Below are 19807 nucleotides of genomic sequence, written 5' to 3'. Positions count from 1 at the left end.
TGGAAAATTGTTAAAGCTACGTTCAAAATCCAAATCACCCACAACACATTAAAAACATAGTTCCAAAATATACAATAGCAACAAGAACGACAACCGCGTTGAAAACAACACCACAGCTCCTTGTTTCATGGATTAGAGTGGTCGCATGTTGAAAAAACATCTGCATTTTAAATTTAAATCAATTTGAGAGAGCAAGCAGTAAAATTCTGCCATGTTTAAAACTACGTGTAGTGTGCGCAATATTTTGAGTGTTCAATCAAATGTCTGTCTTATTACTTTCATATAAATTTTAATATGATTTACGTCTTTGTACGAAGTTTATTCACCAACTTAAACATGTATCAGTATTCACGCAAAGTATGAATAACCTAACATATATTGATTGATCTTGTGTAGCGTACAGCTTTGTAGGCAAAATAACCTAAACCTCACACCCCACAACTTTACACCCAGTTTAAATTAACTTATATGTAAACAGTCATCTGTCGAGCTTAATCGGCCAATGTCTCAAGGAGAATTCGAGGTCAAGTAACTAATTAACTGTTCACGATAATAAAAAAAAACAGTTTTTATAGATGGCAGCTAAGTTTTGACTTGTCGTGCTCTACGAGAGAGAGAGAGAGAGAGAGAGAGAGTATATCCGATATTCTATGAGACACCAGCACTTATTTAAAGAAAGGAAAGCTTTGAAGAAAGATGCAAATAGTAGAAACGGAAACGATATTTTATTTCAAATGGGATAAGTAATTATGAAGACTGTAACATTGTTGTTAGCTGAGCACACAGTGGATACGGACGACTCTCTCTCTCTCTCTCCTTTGGTTTAGTACTGTGATATCAAAATAATAAAGCGAATTACAAGACGGAGGAAGCTGTGTCTAACTTGGGTCCTATCTCCTATGTTTTGAAACAACCTAACAAAGACAACCTAAATTCATGCTCAAATTTAAAATACAGTCATTGTTTATCAATGACATCTGTCTTAATGAGTTCAATATCGCTGTCATTTCTAGTTTTACATCGTGTTCTTACAATTCTACTATGTAACACGTACATGGTATCTCAAGACTATGCGTGTTCATTTTGGACTTTGGAGATGGTTTAAGGATTGCGAGGGTCTTTGTTGCATTCCATTGTTTTATATGAGTCGTGTAAGTATCCGGAATAGTGTTACATAATTTGCATCCAAATCGTCAGAAAATTCTGATATTTCCAGTCAACGCTCTGCAACAACCTGAAGTCTCATTCAAAGTAGTTATTTGAAGAAGAAATTAAAATGAAACTGAGTGTCTTACTTGAATCGTCGTCATCATCAGCATCGTTAGCAGCAGCATTTCGTTCCTTGAGACAGTTGGTAAAATAAATAGTTTGATTAATCCTATTCAACAGCTAATGAAGGTGATTGTATTAGCATATACTTGCATGTTTACAGATAAACAAAAAAAAAAAAAAGAACACACAAAAAAACGCTTGAGAGAATAACCGCTATGCTTTTATTTATACTACATGTTAATAAGCATTCAACCATTACTCTGTTATCATAAACATAAATGTGGCACATTATATGAAGAAAGCAATTAATATATTTGAAAGCAAGACATACATGTATATAGCGAATTATTCTTCACCAAGAGAGTGGTAATAAGAGAAAATAATCATTAAAATGATAAGAGAATGCTCATATTGTCAAATGAGTAAAGAAAGTAATTACCGTATAAAAATTGTAATAAAATGCAAATGTTGAATTTATAAGTAACATGCATATTAGAATATATATATATATATATATATATATATATATATATATATATATATATATATATATATATATATGTGTGTGTGTGTGTGTGTGTGTGTGTGTGTCTGCATAATTAGCCAGTTCAGGTTCCAATTTTTCTTAGCATTCTGGAGTTTTGTGTGACTCTGCTCTTTCTTTAGAGATTAAAGGGTTGATGGTCTGGGTGGAGGTGCAAAGAAGCAGGGTAAGGAAATCATTAATAAAGATATTAATTCAAATCAAAGTAAGGAATTAATTATGTCATGGTAAAAAGATAAATATGCACTCAATTGGTATATTGCATGACATAAGGAAGAATGTGATACAATTTGTGACTTTACAAATATTTCTCCTTGAAATATGAAAATCAGATACTATGTAATTATTACTTAACGTTGAGATATTGCGCGAAGTCCATTCAAAGACAGATCTCAAATGTATCCTTGTATAACGTTAATAATTGTAGGAAATAAATGTAATTAATTTACAAATAAACTAAACAGTTTGTCAGTATATATTGTATTATATATTATATAACTGTGAAGAAAGGTGACATATACTAAATATGCAACTACTTAAGAAAGCACAAATCAAAATTAGGAAGAAACTGTACATAATTCAATGCTTAGCTAATTGTAATTATATTACAATTGATTAGACTTGAAATTATAATGCGATGAAGCCTTAGATTCTACACAAAATATTCAGAATCATCAACTATTGGCTTATGTGCCTTCCAGGTTCACGTTAAAATATAGCAACTAAAACTGGATCTTTCTAGAGACTGGTTCTTCTTTCGACAAATCCTTTTCCACAGCTAGTTTCCATGCAGAGATGACAAATAGAATTATACTCTTTTCTGTGCAAGGTAATCAAATTGTATAGAAGCGAAAGATTATAATAACAGGCCCTGTACAATATATAATCCGAGGAACGACACATTTATTGCCTGCTATACCCAATTAACGAACCAAGCAAACGAAACCTAAAAATTGGTTGATCTCAGAAAAAATACAACAAACGTTGACAATAACCTGGAAGGGGCCCCGATTGGCCGAGTGGTCTAAAGCGCTTACCGTTACGGATCACTGTCGTCCACTGCCCGGGTTCTTCCTCCACCATTTATACTTGCCGCTATATATAGCCTATCTTATACTGAAAAATGGTGTTAAACCCTACAACCATACAACAATTACCTAAAAACAATTCGATGATTCGTAATTACCATGCTATTTCGACATGCACCATTCCTGAACCGTTTCCAGAACGGCGTGTGTGTGTGTGTGTGTGTGTGATTTGGATTTGTAATGTAGCTTTAACAATTTTTCAGTCATATCGCTACGATGTCTGCAGTGTGTCAGTTTATAGTGATGTCTAGCACTGGGGCATCATGCCGCAGACACGTAACATCGTGTCCGACCCAGTCACATTATCCTGACACAAGGCAGACCAGTCCTAACACTAACCTCTTAATGCTGAGCGCCTAGCAACTGTTAGTACCATTTTTATAAGTTTTCTGGTATGACCGTTTACCTAACGGAATGAAGCCTTATTATGGTTGTATTATTTGTCATATATTTTGCAACTACCCTACCTCGTGTTACTACTGTAGTTCAGCAAGAAAAATATTTTAAGTCATTAACGACTGAATTTTAAGAGACTGAAAATGATAGCAGGAAAAATGTTGAAACTGTTAGCCTCGAAAAAGAAATAGTTGGTTAGTTAATTTGAATGTAATTTTCACTATTTTGAATCTTAAGGAGTAAATCTCTTTTCCATAACCTTTAAAATATTGAAAGGTTTTGGATACCGATTGCAATTAAGCACGTTATACGATAATAAGTTGATTTGTAATGTCTATTAAAATAAATAAAAGCTTTAGTGTATCATTTAAAAATTTAAAGTATGTCGTTATCTTTAAAACCTGTACATTTATATTTCGAAAAGGAAGAAAAGGCTTCATGGATTTACCACAGGGTGTGTCTCCATATACCGCTTGCATTTATACAACCACACATATAGTAATATGCTCCCGGCAAACAATACACTTTTCTAGTTCGCAAAATATTTTGATAACTGTAGCTTCCATGAATTGTACATGGATATACCGTTCCCTACAAAGCAAGAGAAGCATTTTATCGAAATTTAGACATTTCCCTCCAGGACATTTTTAAATTGCTCTTCATTTACTCTACACCTACTGTCTTTAATTGCACAAATTAATGTTCCGAAAGTCGCCTCCCTTCCAGACTTTTGTGCCCATATCTTCAGCACCTGGTAAATTCTATCACACACATTTTTCGGGAAATCCTCCTCGACGTGGTCTATCTCTGTACTTGACAAACCGAGTTCTATTCCCAACCCCTTCCATCCAGTTCCGATGCACCTTGCAATTCTAGACATTTGTAAATCTGAGAGGGGCTTGTCGTGTTCCTGTCCTGTCACATCCCCCAGCCGTCCGCACATGGTTTCTGCAATAAAAATGAAAGAAGATTTGATGTGCAAGTCATTTTTCAATGCATCATATTGTTTTCATCCAGAGAATTTCATTTGTGACTTAGAGACTCGTCTCCAGTGTTTTAATACAATGCTAAACAAACGGACAATAAAGCAGTACGGCCCGAAGTAATTTCGTCTGAATTCATGAACTAGCTGTTTTAGTATTCAGTAGTGAGTTTGAATTTTACACCATATTAGCCATAATAATATTACACCATATTAGCCATAATAATATTACACCATATTTGCCATAAGACTTTTACACCATACTAGCCATAAGAATTTTACACTATACTAGCCATAAGACTTTTACACCATACTAGCCATAAGAATTTTACACCATACTAGCCATAATAATGTTACACCATATTAGCCATAATAATGTTACACGATACTAGCCATAAGAATTTTACACCATACTAGCCATAATAAGTTTACACCATATTAGCCATAAGAATTTTACACCATATTAGCCATAATAATTTTACAACATACAAGCCATAAGAATTTTACACCATGTTAGCCATAAGAGACAAATGAAAAGCAATTTAATGTGTATTCTTACCGAAAGGTGAACATCCACTTCCAACCTGAAATACGAGTTTGATTTTATGTTAAGACATAGTAATAATCTCTTAATGACGATTACTTGTTTTCACTGATTCAATCAAAAATGAGACTTAATCTTCATCATATCTACAATAAATAAAATAAAAATTCCGTGAATAATTTATCTCACTGCTAAACGCTCTTTAACAGAACGTAATGAAGATTAATATAATCTTGTTTATGGGATATGAATATGGTAAAAAAATAGTTAACTGAAACATAATTATTGAAATAAGAGTGAAAAGTTTAATTAACTGCAATAAATAAACAGAAAAATAAAAATAAATAAAAAGGAAATAATTAAAACTATCAAAATGTCTCATCATAGCAAATCATATATTTTCAAATGTTAAACATGCCCAGTATATATATATATATATATATATATATATATATATATATATATATATATATATATATATATATATATATATGTGTGTGTGTGTGTGTGTGAGTGTTGTGTTGTGTTGTGTGTGTGTGTGTGTGTGTGAAGTCCAGCCGATCCTTACCTTGTCTGGAAACCAATCTTTCAGGACATCTCTTGTGTCAATAATATGTGGCTCGTGCCTGTCAGAATGTTCAATACAACTATATTGCCCTTCTTCGTGGGCCACCAACAATTCCTCAACGTCTATGAGACCCTCGTTTTCAGAGGCGAGACAGATATCCTCAATGTCAGGGCAGAGGATTCGACACTTGAATGGAATTATTCTTTCCTCTTCTTCAGCTTCACATTTAGAATTTTTTGACATTGTTTCCTTTCGTCCAGTATGTGACAGAAATCGGCTGAATTCTTTCCTCAGCGTACTGTCGACAAAACGTCGTACTTGATCACAAAGTCTTCCATCCAGATTTTTCATGAAAGAAGACACCAGGGAAATTTTAATAGCAATTACGTCACCGAGATGAAGCACTGTCAGTCGGTGTCTTGATGCCCCAGTCGATATATCAAATATACCACATCCACAAAACATCAGAAACTTTCTGCCTTGCCTGGACACAGGCCATTTAGCAATGCATGTAGCTAGAAGGCGGTGAAAAACTGATGGTGGCAGAAAGTTCTTCTCAAACGTAAAGCACAGTACCGGAGAACATGTCGAATCTTTTCTCTTGCCACAAGATAAGAAACTCTCATCCGGAACCGTCTTCAGAAGACATGGTATGAAGTAAATAGACAATTCCTCCTCCTCTTGACCGTCTTCCGATACTATCCTTGCTTTTGCAATCATGCCCAGTTTTTCCATGTAACTGAGGAGCTCTTTCTGGTATTTGATGTACAAATCGTCCTTCCTTGTTTTCCAAATTTGTGTTGCTAAAGAATCAGTCATGATGGCTGTCTTTGTCATTTGAATCCACTTATCATCAAGGTCTCCAAATTTTTTTGAACATCTTACGTCCGCCACGAGACTAGAAAAAGCATTTACGATCCACTGGGGGTCAAGAACGACTGTGTCCTGTATCGGTTGTTGGTCATAATAAACCAGATTTCCGATACTATTTTGGTATGTTAAAAAGAGTTTTAGCTGCCTGAGGTCATATATTGGTGCCGGGCAGGTTCTGTCTATATCGACCACATCATCAAAAGTTATTATAACTTTCCCCCTTTCCCGTTCCTCCATTAAACGATCTTCTAATTGAATCCATTTTGCTGGCAGTTCCTCATTCCAGTAAGGTTGTGACTTGGCTATGTTGAGAATTGTCTGACGAAGTTCAGGTATATTTGGATCCTCCTCAAGATTGCTGACAGCAAAAGTTTTTTCGTTAACAATCCTAGCAACTGCGTTACCCTGAAGGAGTTCACTTATTCCATCAAAATGATGTTGAATCTGATTGGCCTTTTCTTCTTCACTCTAAAAATAATAATAATAAGAAGAAGAATAAGAATAAGAATTATTATTATTATTATAAGTAGTAGTAGTAGCAGTAGTTAGGATCCATTTTACCGTAGTTTCAAGTTGTTTTGTTGTATTCTGTTGCATGATGTAAGTCACAAAATTTCAGCGAGCATAGTATTTTAGAAAATTTAATGAGACGACAAATATTTGCTAAATGTTTAAACACGATACAGATTTTATGACGACATTTTACTACTAATATATAACACAAACGCCTATGACTACTCATAATTCTCAATTTGTGGAAGTACTCAACGTCTGTTAAAATAGGACCATGATTTTACAAATCTATTTTTAGACAAGAAGATGAAATCGCAAAACATTGCATCAAGAAATGTACCGCGAACATCAACATAAAGTTAGTTGGATAAATATAATGTCTTCAGTATGCTTGCATCACAAGAAAAGTCAAGTACAGACTTCCAACTCCTTGGCTAATTTTCATCCAGCTAGGATTTCCTACTGGCCTGTAAGTTCCAAAGACCTGAGCAATTCGGGATTCTTTCTCGGCAAAGTAGCATATGTGCTAGGTTTTCTTTAGTTACAGAGAAACTTAGTTATTATCCGGTAATAAAATGCAAGGGAATTTTTTAAAAATAAAACAGACCTTGAATATCAAGCCACATACCTTTAAATCGATAGGGTTCCTTCTAAAGAAATAAAAGGATCACAATACATGTACAGGTTTTTTCTAAAATTTGATAAATAGAACGCCAAGTCTATTTTTAGTAATAGCACTCTTGACAATAAAGCTATTAGGGGTCTTTCTGTTGCAGAGGGGAATACATGTACATCTTGACAAAAGTGCGTTATATAGTGATAATGTCATTTGACAAAAGACAAAACGCAATTCATACATCTATTTTGATGACTGCAAACGTAATCTTAGGGGTCCTGACACCCAAATTATTGGAGTTCTTCCAATAAAAAAAGAGAAAAAATATTTAAATTTGTTAATTTATGCCATCTAGAACTCAAATAGCACAAAATCTAAGTTTGAAAGAGTGACCTTGTCATTTGATCAACAAACCTAAAATCAATGGGAGTTTCATTGGACTTATATATGAAAGGGCCAAATTTCACTTAAATTTGTTAATGGACGATAGGCTATCATCCGAAAATGAAATGCATAAGCAAAACCTATGTTTTGTTTAGTAAATGACAATAACCTTGGGGATATTGTCCGCAAGATAAATTGGGTTCTTTTCTTATGCTAAGATAAATGCATGTATCGCAGTGCATTGAATGTGTTCACCAGTAGTTATCATCAGAATATTTGTTTTAGGGACCGTTAACTGGATTATTCGGGCTCTGAAATTTACAGGATTTTTTCTTTGACTCACAGGAAAAGGGGTACCAAGTTACATCCGAATACGTTCCTGAGAATGTATGCTATCATCTGCATACAAAATGAAATGCATAGCAAAACCGTTTTAACCAACAGAGACCTTAACCTTGAAGTTCTGGACACAGAGTCAATAGGGTTATAATTTACACTGTGTGATCCACATACGATATTCGGATTTAGATATGTTCGTTATAACTTAAATTATCGTCCGAATAAGTAATGCACAGGTAGAATACATTTTTAGGCATCAGTGACATTGCTTTAGGAGTTAATATAACCAAATCTGAAATGGTTCTTCTTTGGACTGAGGGACATATGTGTCTCAAGTTGTGTAAATTCTGTTTAGAAGAACTTAAGTCATCGTCCGGAAACAAGACAAACGTTAACTTTAATACACCGCAAGAATTATATTTTCAAAAACAATATCAGCTAACATTCTACCTTGCCAATATACCAACAGTGAAACCTCAACAAGGTTAATATCACTAAAAATTATGATTTAAACTGTTTGGTTTTAACCTATTTTCGTATATTAAACACGTTTGTCAACAGCAGTTTATATAAGTATATATAAGGTATCTACTGCGGTATATATTATTGTCTGCTCTGTCTTCGTGTGATATATATTCATTCCAGTCTGTCTTTCATTCCCAAGAAACAAACAAATAAAAAGTATGCTCAATGATACTCAGCAAGAAATATAAGGAACAAACGAAAACGTAAAGGCATTGCAGATAGTTTTGTATTGTTTGGATTTTTGTCTCCAAAATGAGTTAAAGTTTGATGACTATTTAAAATCAAATAAAACCATTCTTCTTTTTGACGTCTTAATGATTCAATAATACTGAAAATTAAATGTTTCTATATTAGTACTTTTACAGCTTCATATCAATAATGGACTATGTTTGGGTTATTTGTGAATATTGCCTCTCTGTACAAGAACTTTGTCTCCATGAATCATGTCCCTACCGAATTTTTAAATCAAGTTTCAAACTTTCCTTCCCGCAAGAAATAAATAATACCATTAGTGAAGCTAAACCCCCTGAGCCACTTTATGGACAAAGGTTATACGAACAATGGGAATGTCCATTACAAGACCTCCTGGGCCACTTTACGGACAATGGAAAGTTGAGTATAGGTTGGCTTTGTATAGGGACGATAGGAACGGAACAGGTTGGGTGAAGTCACGGTACTGGATATTGGCAACAATGTTGCAAATGGCTGACCTCAATCGGGCCAAACAGTCACAGCGGGAAAAGGTAGAACGCTGGCGGGGCGGGCCAGATAACTTTATAAAACGCTTGGTGGTGCGGGACATAAAACTTCTTTATAGAGAGAAACATAGACATATCACACAAACATAACAAATACACAAACACAGGCCCAAAAAGGCAAAACTAATAACTATTTTTTCGTGGCAATGGAGTGGCCCTGAAAATGGCATTTGGGGTTTCTTCTTTGTCTTCTAATTTGTTCTTTTCTTCCACCAACTTATTTTCTCTCCAATATTCTTCTTTTTCTTCTCAGCTTTCGTCTTCTACTACTCCTCTTTTTTGCTCTTTTCATTATCCTCTTCTTTTTCTATTTTTTCATTCCAGGCTCTCATTCTCTTTTTATCCTCTTCCTCCTCCTTTTCCTCATTTTCCTGTTTTAACACTCTTAGTTTTTACTTCGTCTTCTTTAAGTTGTTGATTTTCATTTTAAGACGGTGGGGACTTTACACTCCATCCTCCATATTTACCACTATCTCCTCCACCATACCCAAATCGTCTACTGGCTCTTGCAACGTATTAATTTTGTCAAGGTGGTTAGAAGCCATCTTTGTTTATTTAAAGTTTTAATGGCGCGAATGACGAACGCTCTGATTTATATTCCTGAATCACGGATTTGAAGGAAGATACCCCTTACAATAACTCCACATATTATCCACTATCAACACAGAATGGAAGAAAATAACATAGTGCCCTCTATCAGCACAGAAGGGAAGAAAAACCCCATTATAAACTATCCACAATGTGCAGGAACAATTTTTTGTTTAGAAAAAATACAAGCACACAAAGGCACACAAACTTGGAATAGTCAAGGCTCTTTTCTGTCTTCTTCTTCTATTCCTTCTATTCCACACCCGTCGATCATGAGGTCTCCTTATTTCCTGCCTGCGCTGCGGCTCCCACTCTTGCTGCTATCTTTCCAACCCCTTTAATTCCTCCTCCCAGTTTTCCATCTGGGGGCCAGCGGCTCTCGTTGGTTGTAGTGCTGGTAGTGGCTGTGGTGCCAGTAGTGGCTGTGGTACTGGTAGTAGTTGTGGAGGTTACTTACCATCGGCTTCACCTCATACATAGATCTTAGCATCTTCTTTTTTCCTCCTCTTCTTCCAGCTGGGCTGCTTCTGCAATAGCCAGATCGTCTAGGAGTCACCTGGTATACTCCATTTGCATCTGAAGTTCCAACAGTTTTTGAAGTCTGCTCATCTTGAATGTTGTCTCGTTGACAATAGGTAGCCAAACTAACGAACGCTCTGCTTTATATTTCTAAGTCGCGGACGTGAAGGAAAACACCGCCTGACACAAAACCTAACAACACCCATATCATCATCCATCACATGGAACACGCTGACATAAAACAAAAACGCACTTTTCTACCTGCGACCACTCACTACAAACCCATTATATGACAAGCTCGGGAAATGAAATGCTTATAGACAAACTTCAAACAAAGTCAAATAAATGAAGTGCTTAAAGACACTTCTATTTTGTACTTACAAACAACAATACTGAAACACACACACAATTATTAAAAATTGGCAACTTGACTAGTATTTCTATTTTTAGATACAAAAGTGGTACTAATGGCTGCCTCGTGTGGCGCTCAGCATTAAGAGTTTAGTATTAGGACTGGTCGGCCTGGTGTCAGGATAATGTCACTGGGTGGGAAATCATGCTACATGTCTGCGTTAAGATGACACAGTGCTAGACATCACTATAAACTGTCACACTGCAGACATCGTAGCGATATGACTGAAATTGTTTTAAAGCTATGTTAAAAATATAAATCCCACACACACACTTTTTTAGATGGTTAGGTTAGCTCTGAAAAGGGCTGTTTTGTTGACAGGGTGATGGAAATCATTAATTGTGTAAGATTAAGTCTCTGTCTGGCTCCTGCTGCTATTGTTGCTGCTGCTGCTCTGTCTGCTTCTTCTGAAGTCTATAGTTCTTGGTCCATTATTCTTGCTCTTTATTGATTTCTTCTCTGAAGACCTCTTCAATCAGGTCTTCGACTACTTTCAGTATCCTGATGTTCTATAACTCTTTAGGCTTAAGTATCAGGTTTTTCCTTACACGATGTAAATTCACGCAGGCTTCGTTCATGTTGGCTAGTCTTGATAGCACCTTCATAGGTGAATGAGTCAACCATGGATGATCAGACTGGAGACTTCACTGCTTTATATGGCTCAAGCGTGGATGTGAGCGATAGAAACCATCCATACGGTTGTTAACGTCGGAACGCTATGATAGTTGATTTCATGGTGAGGGAAGGAGAGAAGCCAAAGAGCAACAACTAACCAACATATAACATCAAAGAACATTGTTATTTAACAAAGAAACAACCAACAACTAATAATAAAATAATTTTTCACAAAAGCACTTTTTTGACAAGGTTGACAACGTTGTGAAGTCAAGCTAGACCTCCACTGAGGGAGGTCATTGGACCATTGATGTACACTACATTTTCTATCTAAAGACAAGAGATATTCATAATAATCACAAATCATCGACCAACTTTTCGTCGTTTCTAGAAGAGTCACGATCAAAAAAGTCCCTGAATGTTCTAAGGAATATCCAAGACTGAGTTGATGAAGAAAATGCATACATATTGTCCACACGCCATGGAATTTGTGCCTTGTAATTTCACGTTATTGAGTAGTGTCGTCTGGGCCTTTCTTTTCATTTAGTCAATGATGTCGTCTTCTAAAGGCGGCAATCCATACGAATCAATATACTCCACACAATCATCGTCGGGAAAGTAGACGAATATCCATTGTGTACCTGGGAGATGACTGTCACCTGTGTTGATGACATAAGCTTGATGGTCTTTAGGCTTGCAATTAGGCAGTTCATATTTAGCACACACGACAGGATTCCAAGAAGCAGTGTACGAGCTGTTGTTTAAAAGGTAATAAAGTTCCCAGGTATCAAATTTTTGTTTCTCCTGATTTCACAGGTAAGTCATCAATTCAATCCTGAATTTTTGCTTGAAAATCTCTGACAAGTAATCGTTTCTTCGCTTCGTCTCTGCACTCTGAGCCAAGAGCTTCGATGTGATGGATCTCTAGAGCAATCAGTGGAAGAGAGGAATGATCATGCAAGTTTTCATACGACTGCTGTAACACTGCTTCTTTCAAGACGAGACCCCAGGAGTAATACCGATACTCATCCAATGCTTCTTCTTGACTCAACATTGGACATGTATCGTGCTGATTTTGACTGGGATGATCGTTTCGACATTCATAGCAATCTTTCTTTGTCAATTCTGTAATTTTATCTGCCAGGTGTTTGCAAAACAGGACACTAAATATTGTTCTTGTTCTGGCCATCTGGACCTCATCACTATGTTTTCTTTGTCTTCCACGGTTTCCATGATATTATCCCATTCATTTCCAAAGGTTTTCCATCATTCAAAGATGTTAAGAGTCTTCCATATCTTCTAATAGTCTAGAATGACTTCTCTCAGGCTGTTGATTTCTATAGTATTGTCGAATTCGACATACAAGATGATGTTCACCGCGTGGAGTAGAGCTTCTGCAAACTGAAGTTCCACACGCAGTTGACCAGATTTGATAGGGTGGAAATGCCCGTCGTCGCTGCCTTGGTCTGGAGTGAAATCAAAGCCCACAAAGTGTAATCCCCTGCGTAATCGTCGTACGTAATCCTGGTCCCTATCTGTCCCATGGCTTTATACTTGGACAAGTACATTTTCAAGTAATTCTTTAGGGTAAAGTTAGTTTCGAAGGGTCTGGTGCACAAGATTTGCCATTGCGATTGACTTCGATCTTGGACACTGTGTAGTGTTCAAACTGGAAAGGATTTTGATCGTGGGCTCCGTTGAGGGCCGCACTACTAGCGATACCAACAATTAAACGTTTGGGTAACTGTCCTTGGTTCAGATGATCATCGATCTTGGATCAGAGACCAGCCGGAATGGTGAAAGTGTTCACTTTCACGCGTCGTAACGGATACTTGGCGGTCGTTCTGCTCAAAGTGCGATTGATGTCGTTTCTCACTTAGGTAACGTTTCCACGAGGAGGACGTAAAGTCTGGGTTGTTGGATCATGGTTTTGTACTCGTCAACATGAGCCATCAAATCGAAAACGGTACTGCTACGATGCAGTCTTAGGCGGATATCCACTCAGTTCAGCAAATACTTGTAACAACATGTCTAAATGCAAACGATTCAACAGTTCTAAACTACGCACTTTCAGGATTTTAATACGACGGTCGTTAAAACTCACATTATGAGGATCGTCATCTACTGTCAGGGGTGTGTCATTAATCTTGTCTTCGCGTGATATGTCAGGTGCCATACAACGCAAGCATCCAGAAGAGTGTTCTTGGCCTCTTTTCCGTACGTCATGAGATTTTCCTGGTCAGCTCCGTAAGGGTAAGTATCCATGCTACTCCTGACCAGTTTGTTATTCAAGTACAAATCTACTTCGCTGAAAGAGGAATGCATGAAATTCTTGGCAGGAGCTACTCTAGCATCGGCTCCTGGAACCTTGTCGTCCGTTTTGATCACCTTGACTTTCAGGTACAAGTAACTGCTATTCAGATCGATGTAATCTTCGGGCTGTCCTTTGTTTTCAAACTCGATGGCAGCTGAATCCGTCAAAGCGGAGACGGGATGAAATTCTATCCATTGGAATTCTTGCATCGTCATCATAGTGGGTGGCATAACAAACAAATCCAGTTCCGACTCAGAACATGCGCAATCTCTCGGTGCATCACTTTTCTCTGTGATTTAATTTTCAAAGATGTCTAATACTCTGACGTTTCTTTTCTTAGTATTTCTAGCTCTTGGGGGATTAAGTTCTCTGGAGTGGTACTTTTTTGCGTCTCTTTCTGCCTTGTCCTTGCTGTGGCGTCAGGGAGGCAGGAATGCCTCGCCTAGCAGCGTCCAGGGCATTTATAGGAGTATCTCCTCGGCCCAAAACGTATTTGCCAGTTTAAAGCAAGACAGTTTTACCTGCTCTCATGGAGGCTTATTAGGGGTTTTGTTTGTCAATGATAGCATTAAGGAGATATTCTTTGCCTTGAGTCATAGCGGCATCTTTCAAGACGTGCAACCCTCGTGTCAACATCGGTGTCAAAACGAGGGCCACAGAACGAAAGGCAGATATCAACATATGTCCTAAACCGTGCCCTCGTTGTCAAGCGACTCCTTGGTACACAGGATACATGACTTACGAGTTGTTAAAGAATCGTTTTCGAAAATGGAGTTTTTCCGTGACTTTCCCTTTGGTGAACGGATTATTTTGTCCCAAATATTCTTTTATAGCAATGTTGACAGTGTCGAAATAAGACTTACTGTCGGGTAAATACGGAAGATGTACAAATTTGCGGTGAATGTGATGGGTGTTTCAACTTTCCTCGTCAGCTCTCAAGACAGAATTCACTTTGAAAGGAATGACTCGCAGTAACGGTACGTAGGTGTGACCCATCATGTTTTACTCCACATGATCGGAGTACACAATGATCAAATTTAGTCTTTGGTCATTTCTACAGGGAATCCAAAATATTTCCCAAAATCCAAGTTGCCGGTAATGCCTGGTATTTCGTTTTTAGTCATGATGATCTTGGTGTCTCCACCCAAAATATCATACAATTTAGGACAAAATGTCATAGCCAAAATTTTCTCCTCTGAAAATTTTATTAGCAGGCGACGAGCTACTTTATGGTACTCGATGGTGACACCTTGTTTGGCTTTGTCCAGTGCTTTGCCAAACATTACATTGATGCTGGCAGCTATCTTGTTCACCAGATGTTGACCACTAAAATAATATTGTGCAGGAATGGTTCAAACATAGGTGAACCGTTTAGTTTTGGAGTCCTGTGTTTTCATAGAGTCACCTGCAGTGACGCATTCGTCTACGTTTTGTTGCAATTGGTCGTCATGAAAGTGTTTTGATTTTCAACGATGTTTTAGATTTGTGTAGGGTGAATCATTTCAACCAAAGACACTTCCCAATGGTCTTTCTGGTCTAATCGGATGGCCTGAGGTACTTTAGCCTTCAAACAACATAATGTGTTATTCGGAAACTCACCCATGGAACTGACACGGGGTAACATTAAATAGAATTGGTTGTTCATAATTCCAGAGTTCAGTCCGAGGGGTCAGCGGTCAGAGAAGTGTTTAAAAGAGGATTGTACTTGTGGTTGTTTTAGGGGTGGTGACAGTTCGGAGAGTGACTGAAGTTGGGCGCAAAAGTCCCGTTGTTGCCGTTATAGGGCTATTTCAGGGAAGGATTGGGAAGAAGGTAACCGATGCAACTACTCCGTAAAATGGTTCACAATTATTTGTCTCCTTGTTGCAAACTCAGATTGGCAATGGCAGCACCGATCAAACAATACACCACAAAGATTTGTCTCTTTGTTAGGATTTCTCTTTCTTGGTGCTGGTAGTTACAATGAACTATCGGTCTTGGATAAAAGATATAATGCAAACTAGTATCTGACAAGCCTGAGAGATTTGGACTCCTAATTAGTCTTTTCCAAAGGCAAATACCAAACATATTCAAGACAAACAAATAAAACACAAAAACTGTTGTGTTTGCAAACCTTTACATGGCTGTTTCTACTTGAATTAAACCAATGACATTGGTGTATACCTTGGAAAATATGAACACTGCGGCATATCATGCCACTATAAATACTGTAAAACACACATGCTATTGTTACGTACAAGTCCATGTACTCCACCATGTATTAAACGGAATCAAATCACGTAATCAGTTTTGCCGGCCATGTGGATCCGTTCGCGAATATTTTCAGGCGCGTTAACCACAAACACCTGTGATTGCATAGACATACGCGGAATAAATTGCATAATAGCTAGGATCAAATCAATTTAAGTTTCTGATCATGGAAAAATACAAAAATCGAAACATGTTATTGACGGTTTCTTAGAGAAGATTTCCCCTTATATAAGCATGCCAACCGTACTTCAGCTTAAGCAAATCGCACAATAATATGAATACCCGTACTAAGTTGTTTGCCACAGGCCTACATACTTGAATTATTAAGACCCATACTTACATTGAATCCACCAGCGGTTACTAATCTACCACCGGTCGTTAATACAAAAGTAACTGTTCAAGAACTGAATCAATTTGCACGTCAGCGTTATTATGAAATAGCAATAGGTACAATAAAAGCTGACATGCTTGAAATAGTAGAGGCACTTGAACAAACCCATCGTCATGATGAGGATTAAAAAGTATTACACTTCGTAATAAAAATCGTAGAAAATACTCTAAAGTATTGGCTGCTTGCCACGGATACATATTGATACGGTATACATCCACAAAAACGAGTATGTGTTTTGATCATCCATGGGTTGTACGAAGCAAGAATAGGTTTATCTACAAAGTGTTTGCCCCCTTTTAGCTTTTCGGGGCTTTGATATACGACATAAATCTCCATTTCCCATGACTGGTTGTTTGCGTGGATTATTAATGCTAAACATCCATAGGATGCACAAAGTATGTAGCACACTTGCCAACCAAGTAATGGGGCATAGAGGCTGTAACGTGTATCAGGGCCCAAAATCGGCAAAAGAGGGCGAAACGGCATATTACACTTACTATTTTTGTTACTCTATCAGTAATAATGTTTCACAAAGACAAAAGCAAGCCCTAACATAGTTGTCAATATTATCTGAGAAAATAGCTCATTGCAAAGGTTAACTAAAATCCTTGGATCATGAAAGACATGTCACTTTTTGCCTAATTTTCACTACACCTTTGTTGTGTTCCGCATAACACAAACAGACAGACACACAAATCAAATACTAAGTCTAAATCAAAGCTCAAGTGGCAGGGGTTACTTCGGACGGTGGGAGAGATGACCATGTCTCACTGGACAGATACCGCCCGCTTCAAGCTGGGCAGCCCCAAGTCAGTAAGGTGCTGCCCGCCATGGCCTGCCTACTTCACTTGGCGCGTGGAACTTAGAGAACCATCTCGACAAGTGGGCCACAAACTCTGCATCTGGAAAGACTCAAAGAAGAAATAAGAGGACTCCAGCCCTTCGTTTTGCAACCTGAAAAATCATGACCATGTGTCCTGGATTAACCGCTGACCTACAGCAGATGTACGATGCACGGAAGACTGCAGTCATTGACAGAGAACTCTCCCGACTGAATATTGCCTGCCTCCAGGAGACCAGCCTGGCTGACAGCGGCACCGTCAGGGAAGCCAATTACACGTTTGTTTGGCAAGGGAAGCCCTCGGATGAACCTAGGTAGCACGGTGTAGGCTTTGCCGTAAAGAACACGCTAGTCGCCTTCATTGAACGTCTGTCATCAGGTACTGAGAGAATCTTTGCCCTCCGGCTGTCAACATCCTTAGGCCTGGTCAACAGCTTCAGGGTGTACGCCCCAACCCTCAGGTCCACCCACGAGGAGAAAGACAAGTTCTATGAGGCTCTGGATCAGGCAATATCCAGTATCCCAAACAATGAAGGCCTCTACTTACTAGGAGACTTCAATGCTAGAGTGGGAGATGACCATGAGGCCTGGTCCACCTGTCTCGGCTTTTATGTAAGAGGCAAGATCAACGAAAATGGGCAGCAACTGCTGAAGATGTGCTGCTCCCACAGCCTATGTGTGACCAACACTTTCTTCAAATGCAAGGAGATCCACCAGGTGTCATGGAGACACCCATGTTTATGCCACTGGCAACAGCTAGACCTCGTCATCACCAGGCGTGTATAACTGGCCAGTGTCCTCCTCACCCGCAGCTACCACATTGCCGACTGCGACACGGACTATTCCCTCGTGGCCGGCAAGGTGCGAATATTACCCAAGAAGCTGCACCTCGCCAAGAAGAAGGGTCGCCCACGCATCAGCACCTGCTGTGCAAGCAACCCAGAGAAAACAAAGCAGTTCATCAACAAACTGCAGGAAGCTCTCACTAAAGCGACACCTGATGACACCATCGACTCCAAGTGGTCCCACCTCCGTGACTGTGTTTACAATTCAGCCATCACTGCTTACGGGAAGAGGAAGCGAAACAATGTCGACTGGTGGGAGGCCAACTGGGAGGAGATGGAGCCCGTGACTGAGGCAAAGAGGAAAGCTCTACCGGCATAATGGCTGCACCTAGCTCCAGAACACTACAAGCCCTAAGGACTGCCAGGAACAACCCCCAGAAGACCGCCCACCTCTGTGCCAACACCTACTGGATGCACCTTTGCACCAGTATAAAGACAGCTGCCGAAACCGGGGATGCAAGAGGAATATATGAGGGTATCAAGAAGGCGACAGCCCCCCCACACACATATAAGACCGCCCCCCCCCCCCAAGTCCAAAACGGGCGAAGTCATCACAGACCAGGGGAAACAACTGCAGCGATATGTTGAGCACTATCTCGAGCTGTATGCAACCCAAGACATCGTCAATGACGTCGCCCTGGACGCCATCCCAGACCTGCCATTCATGGAGGAAGTAGACACACACCCCATCCTGTAAGAGCTCGGAAAAGCCATCGATTGCCCTGCCTGTGGGAAGGCTTCTGGAAGCGACGGAATTCCGCTAATGTCCTCAAAAGCTGGAAACCAGCACTGCTCCAGTCCCTACTCTTACCCCTCTGCCTCTGCTCGGAACAGGGATATATCCCAAGGACATGCGTGACGCCAACATCGTCACTTTGTACAAGAACAAAGGAGACCGTAGCGACTGTTTCAACTACCGGGGCATCTCCCTTCTCAGCATCGTCGGAAAGGCTTTCGCCCGTGTTGCCTTATTGCGCTTGCAGATCCTAGCCTCCCGCGTATACCCAGAGTCCCAGTGTGCATGTCGACTGTACTCATGATCTACTCACTACGCCAGCTGCAGGAAAAGTTTCGCGAGCAGCAGATGGCCCTCTACATTGCCTTCATAGACCTGACGGAGGCGTTTGACCTGGTCAGTCGGAGTGGACTCTGCACACTCCTGCAGAAGATCGGCTGTCCCCCCCCCCCACGACTGCTTCCTGTCGTCACGTCGTTCCACGAGAACATGCATAGCACAGCGTGCTTCAATAGCGCAACATCGGAGGCTTTCCAAGTCATCAGCAGAGTCAAACAAGGACGTGTCCTTGCGCCGACGCTCTTCGCCATCTTCTTCTCCTTGCTTCTCCAGGACGCCTTCAGTGACTGCAGCGAGGGAGTGTACATCCATACCAAGGCTGACGACAAGCTGTTCAACATTGCCCCTCTCCGTGCTAAGACTAAAGTCACAAGATACTTATCCGTGAATTGTTCTTCGCCGACGATGCAGCCTTGACATAACACACGGAAGATTGACTGCAGCAGCTGGTACTCCGCCTATCCCACGCCTGTACAGAATTTGGACTGACCACCAGTTTGAAGAAAACGAACGTCATGGCACAGGACGCAGATTCCCCTCCCTCCCTCACCATTG

General features: G+C 39.3%; 2 protein-coding genes across 3 annotated transcripts in view; one reads left to right on the top strand and one right to left on the bottom strand.

The window, feature by feature from the left end:
• The window catches only part of LOC149779661 (uncharacterized), a 232750-nt gene that overhangs the window by 44720 nt on the left and 168223 nt on the right, over positions 1–19807 (top strand). The window lies entirely within an intron of this gene.
• The window catches only part of LOC149779663 (uncharacterized), an 83504-nt gene continuing 65167 nt past the window's right edge, over positions 1471–19807 (bottom strand). For both annotated transcript variants that reach the window (XM_089940481.1, XM_089940482.1), the window contains 3 exons: positions 5395–6735; positions 4842–4866; positions 1471–4248 (listed from right to left, as the gene is read on the bottom strand). In XM_089940481.1, the coding sequence (XP_089796607.1) occupies positions 3923–4248; positions 4842–4866; positions 5395–6735 (1692 nt within the window). In that variant the 3' untranslated portion in view covers positions 1471–3922. The remainder of the gene's footprint in view (positions 4249–4841; positions 4867–5394; positions 6736–19807) is intronic.

The sequence above is a fragment of the Sinohyriopsis cumingii genome, chromosome 17 (assembly GCF_028554795.1).
Source record: "Sinohyriopsis cumingii isolate HCF-2022 chromosome 17, ASM2855479v2, whole genome shotgun sequence".
Classification (NCBI taxonomy): domain Eukaryota; kingdom Metazoa; phylum Mollusca; class Bivalvia; order Unionida; family Unionidae; genus Sinohyriopsis; species Sinohyriopsis cumingii.
The sequence above is the reverse complement of the archived record's forward strand: the minus strand, read 5'-3'. Positions and strand labels throughout refer to the sequence as shown.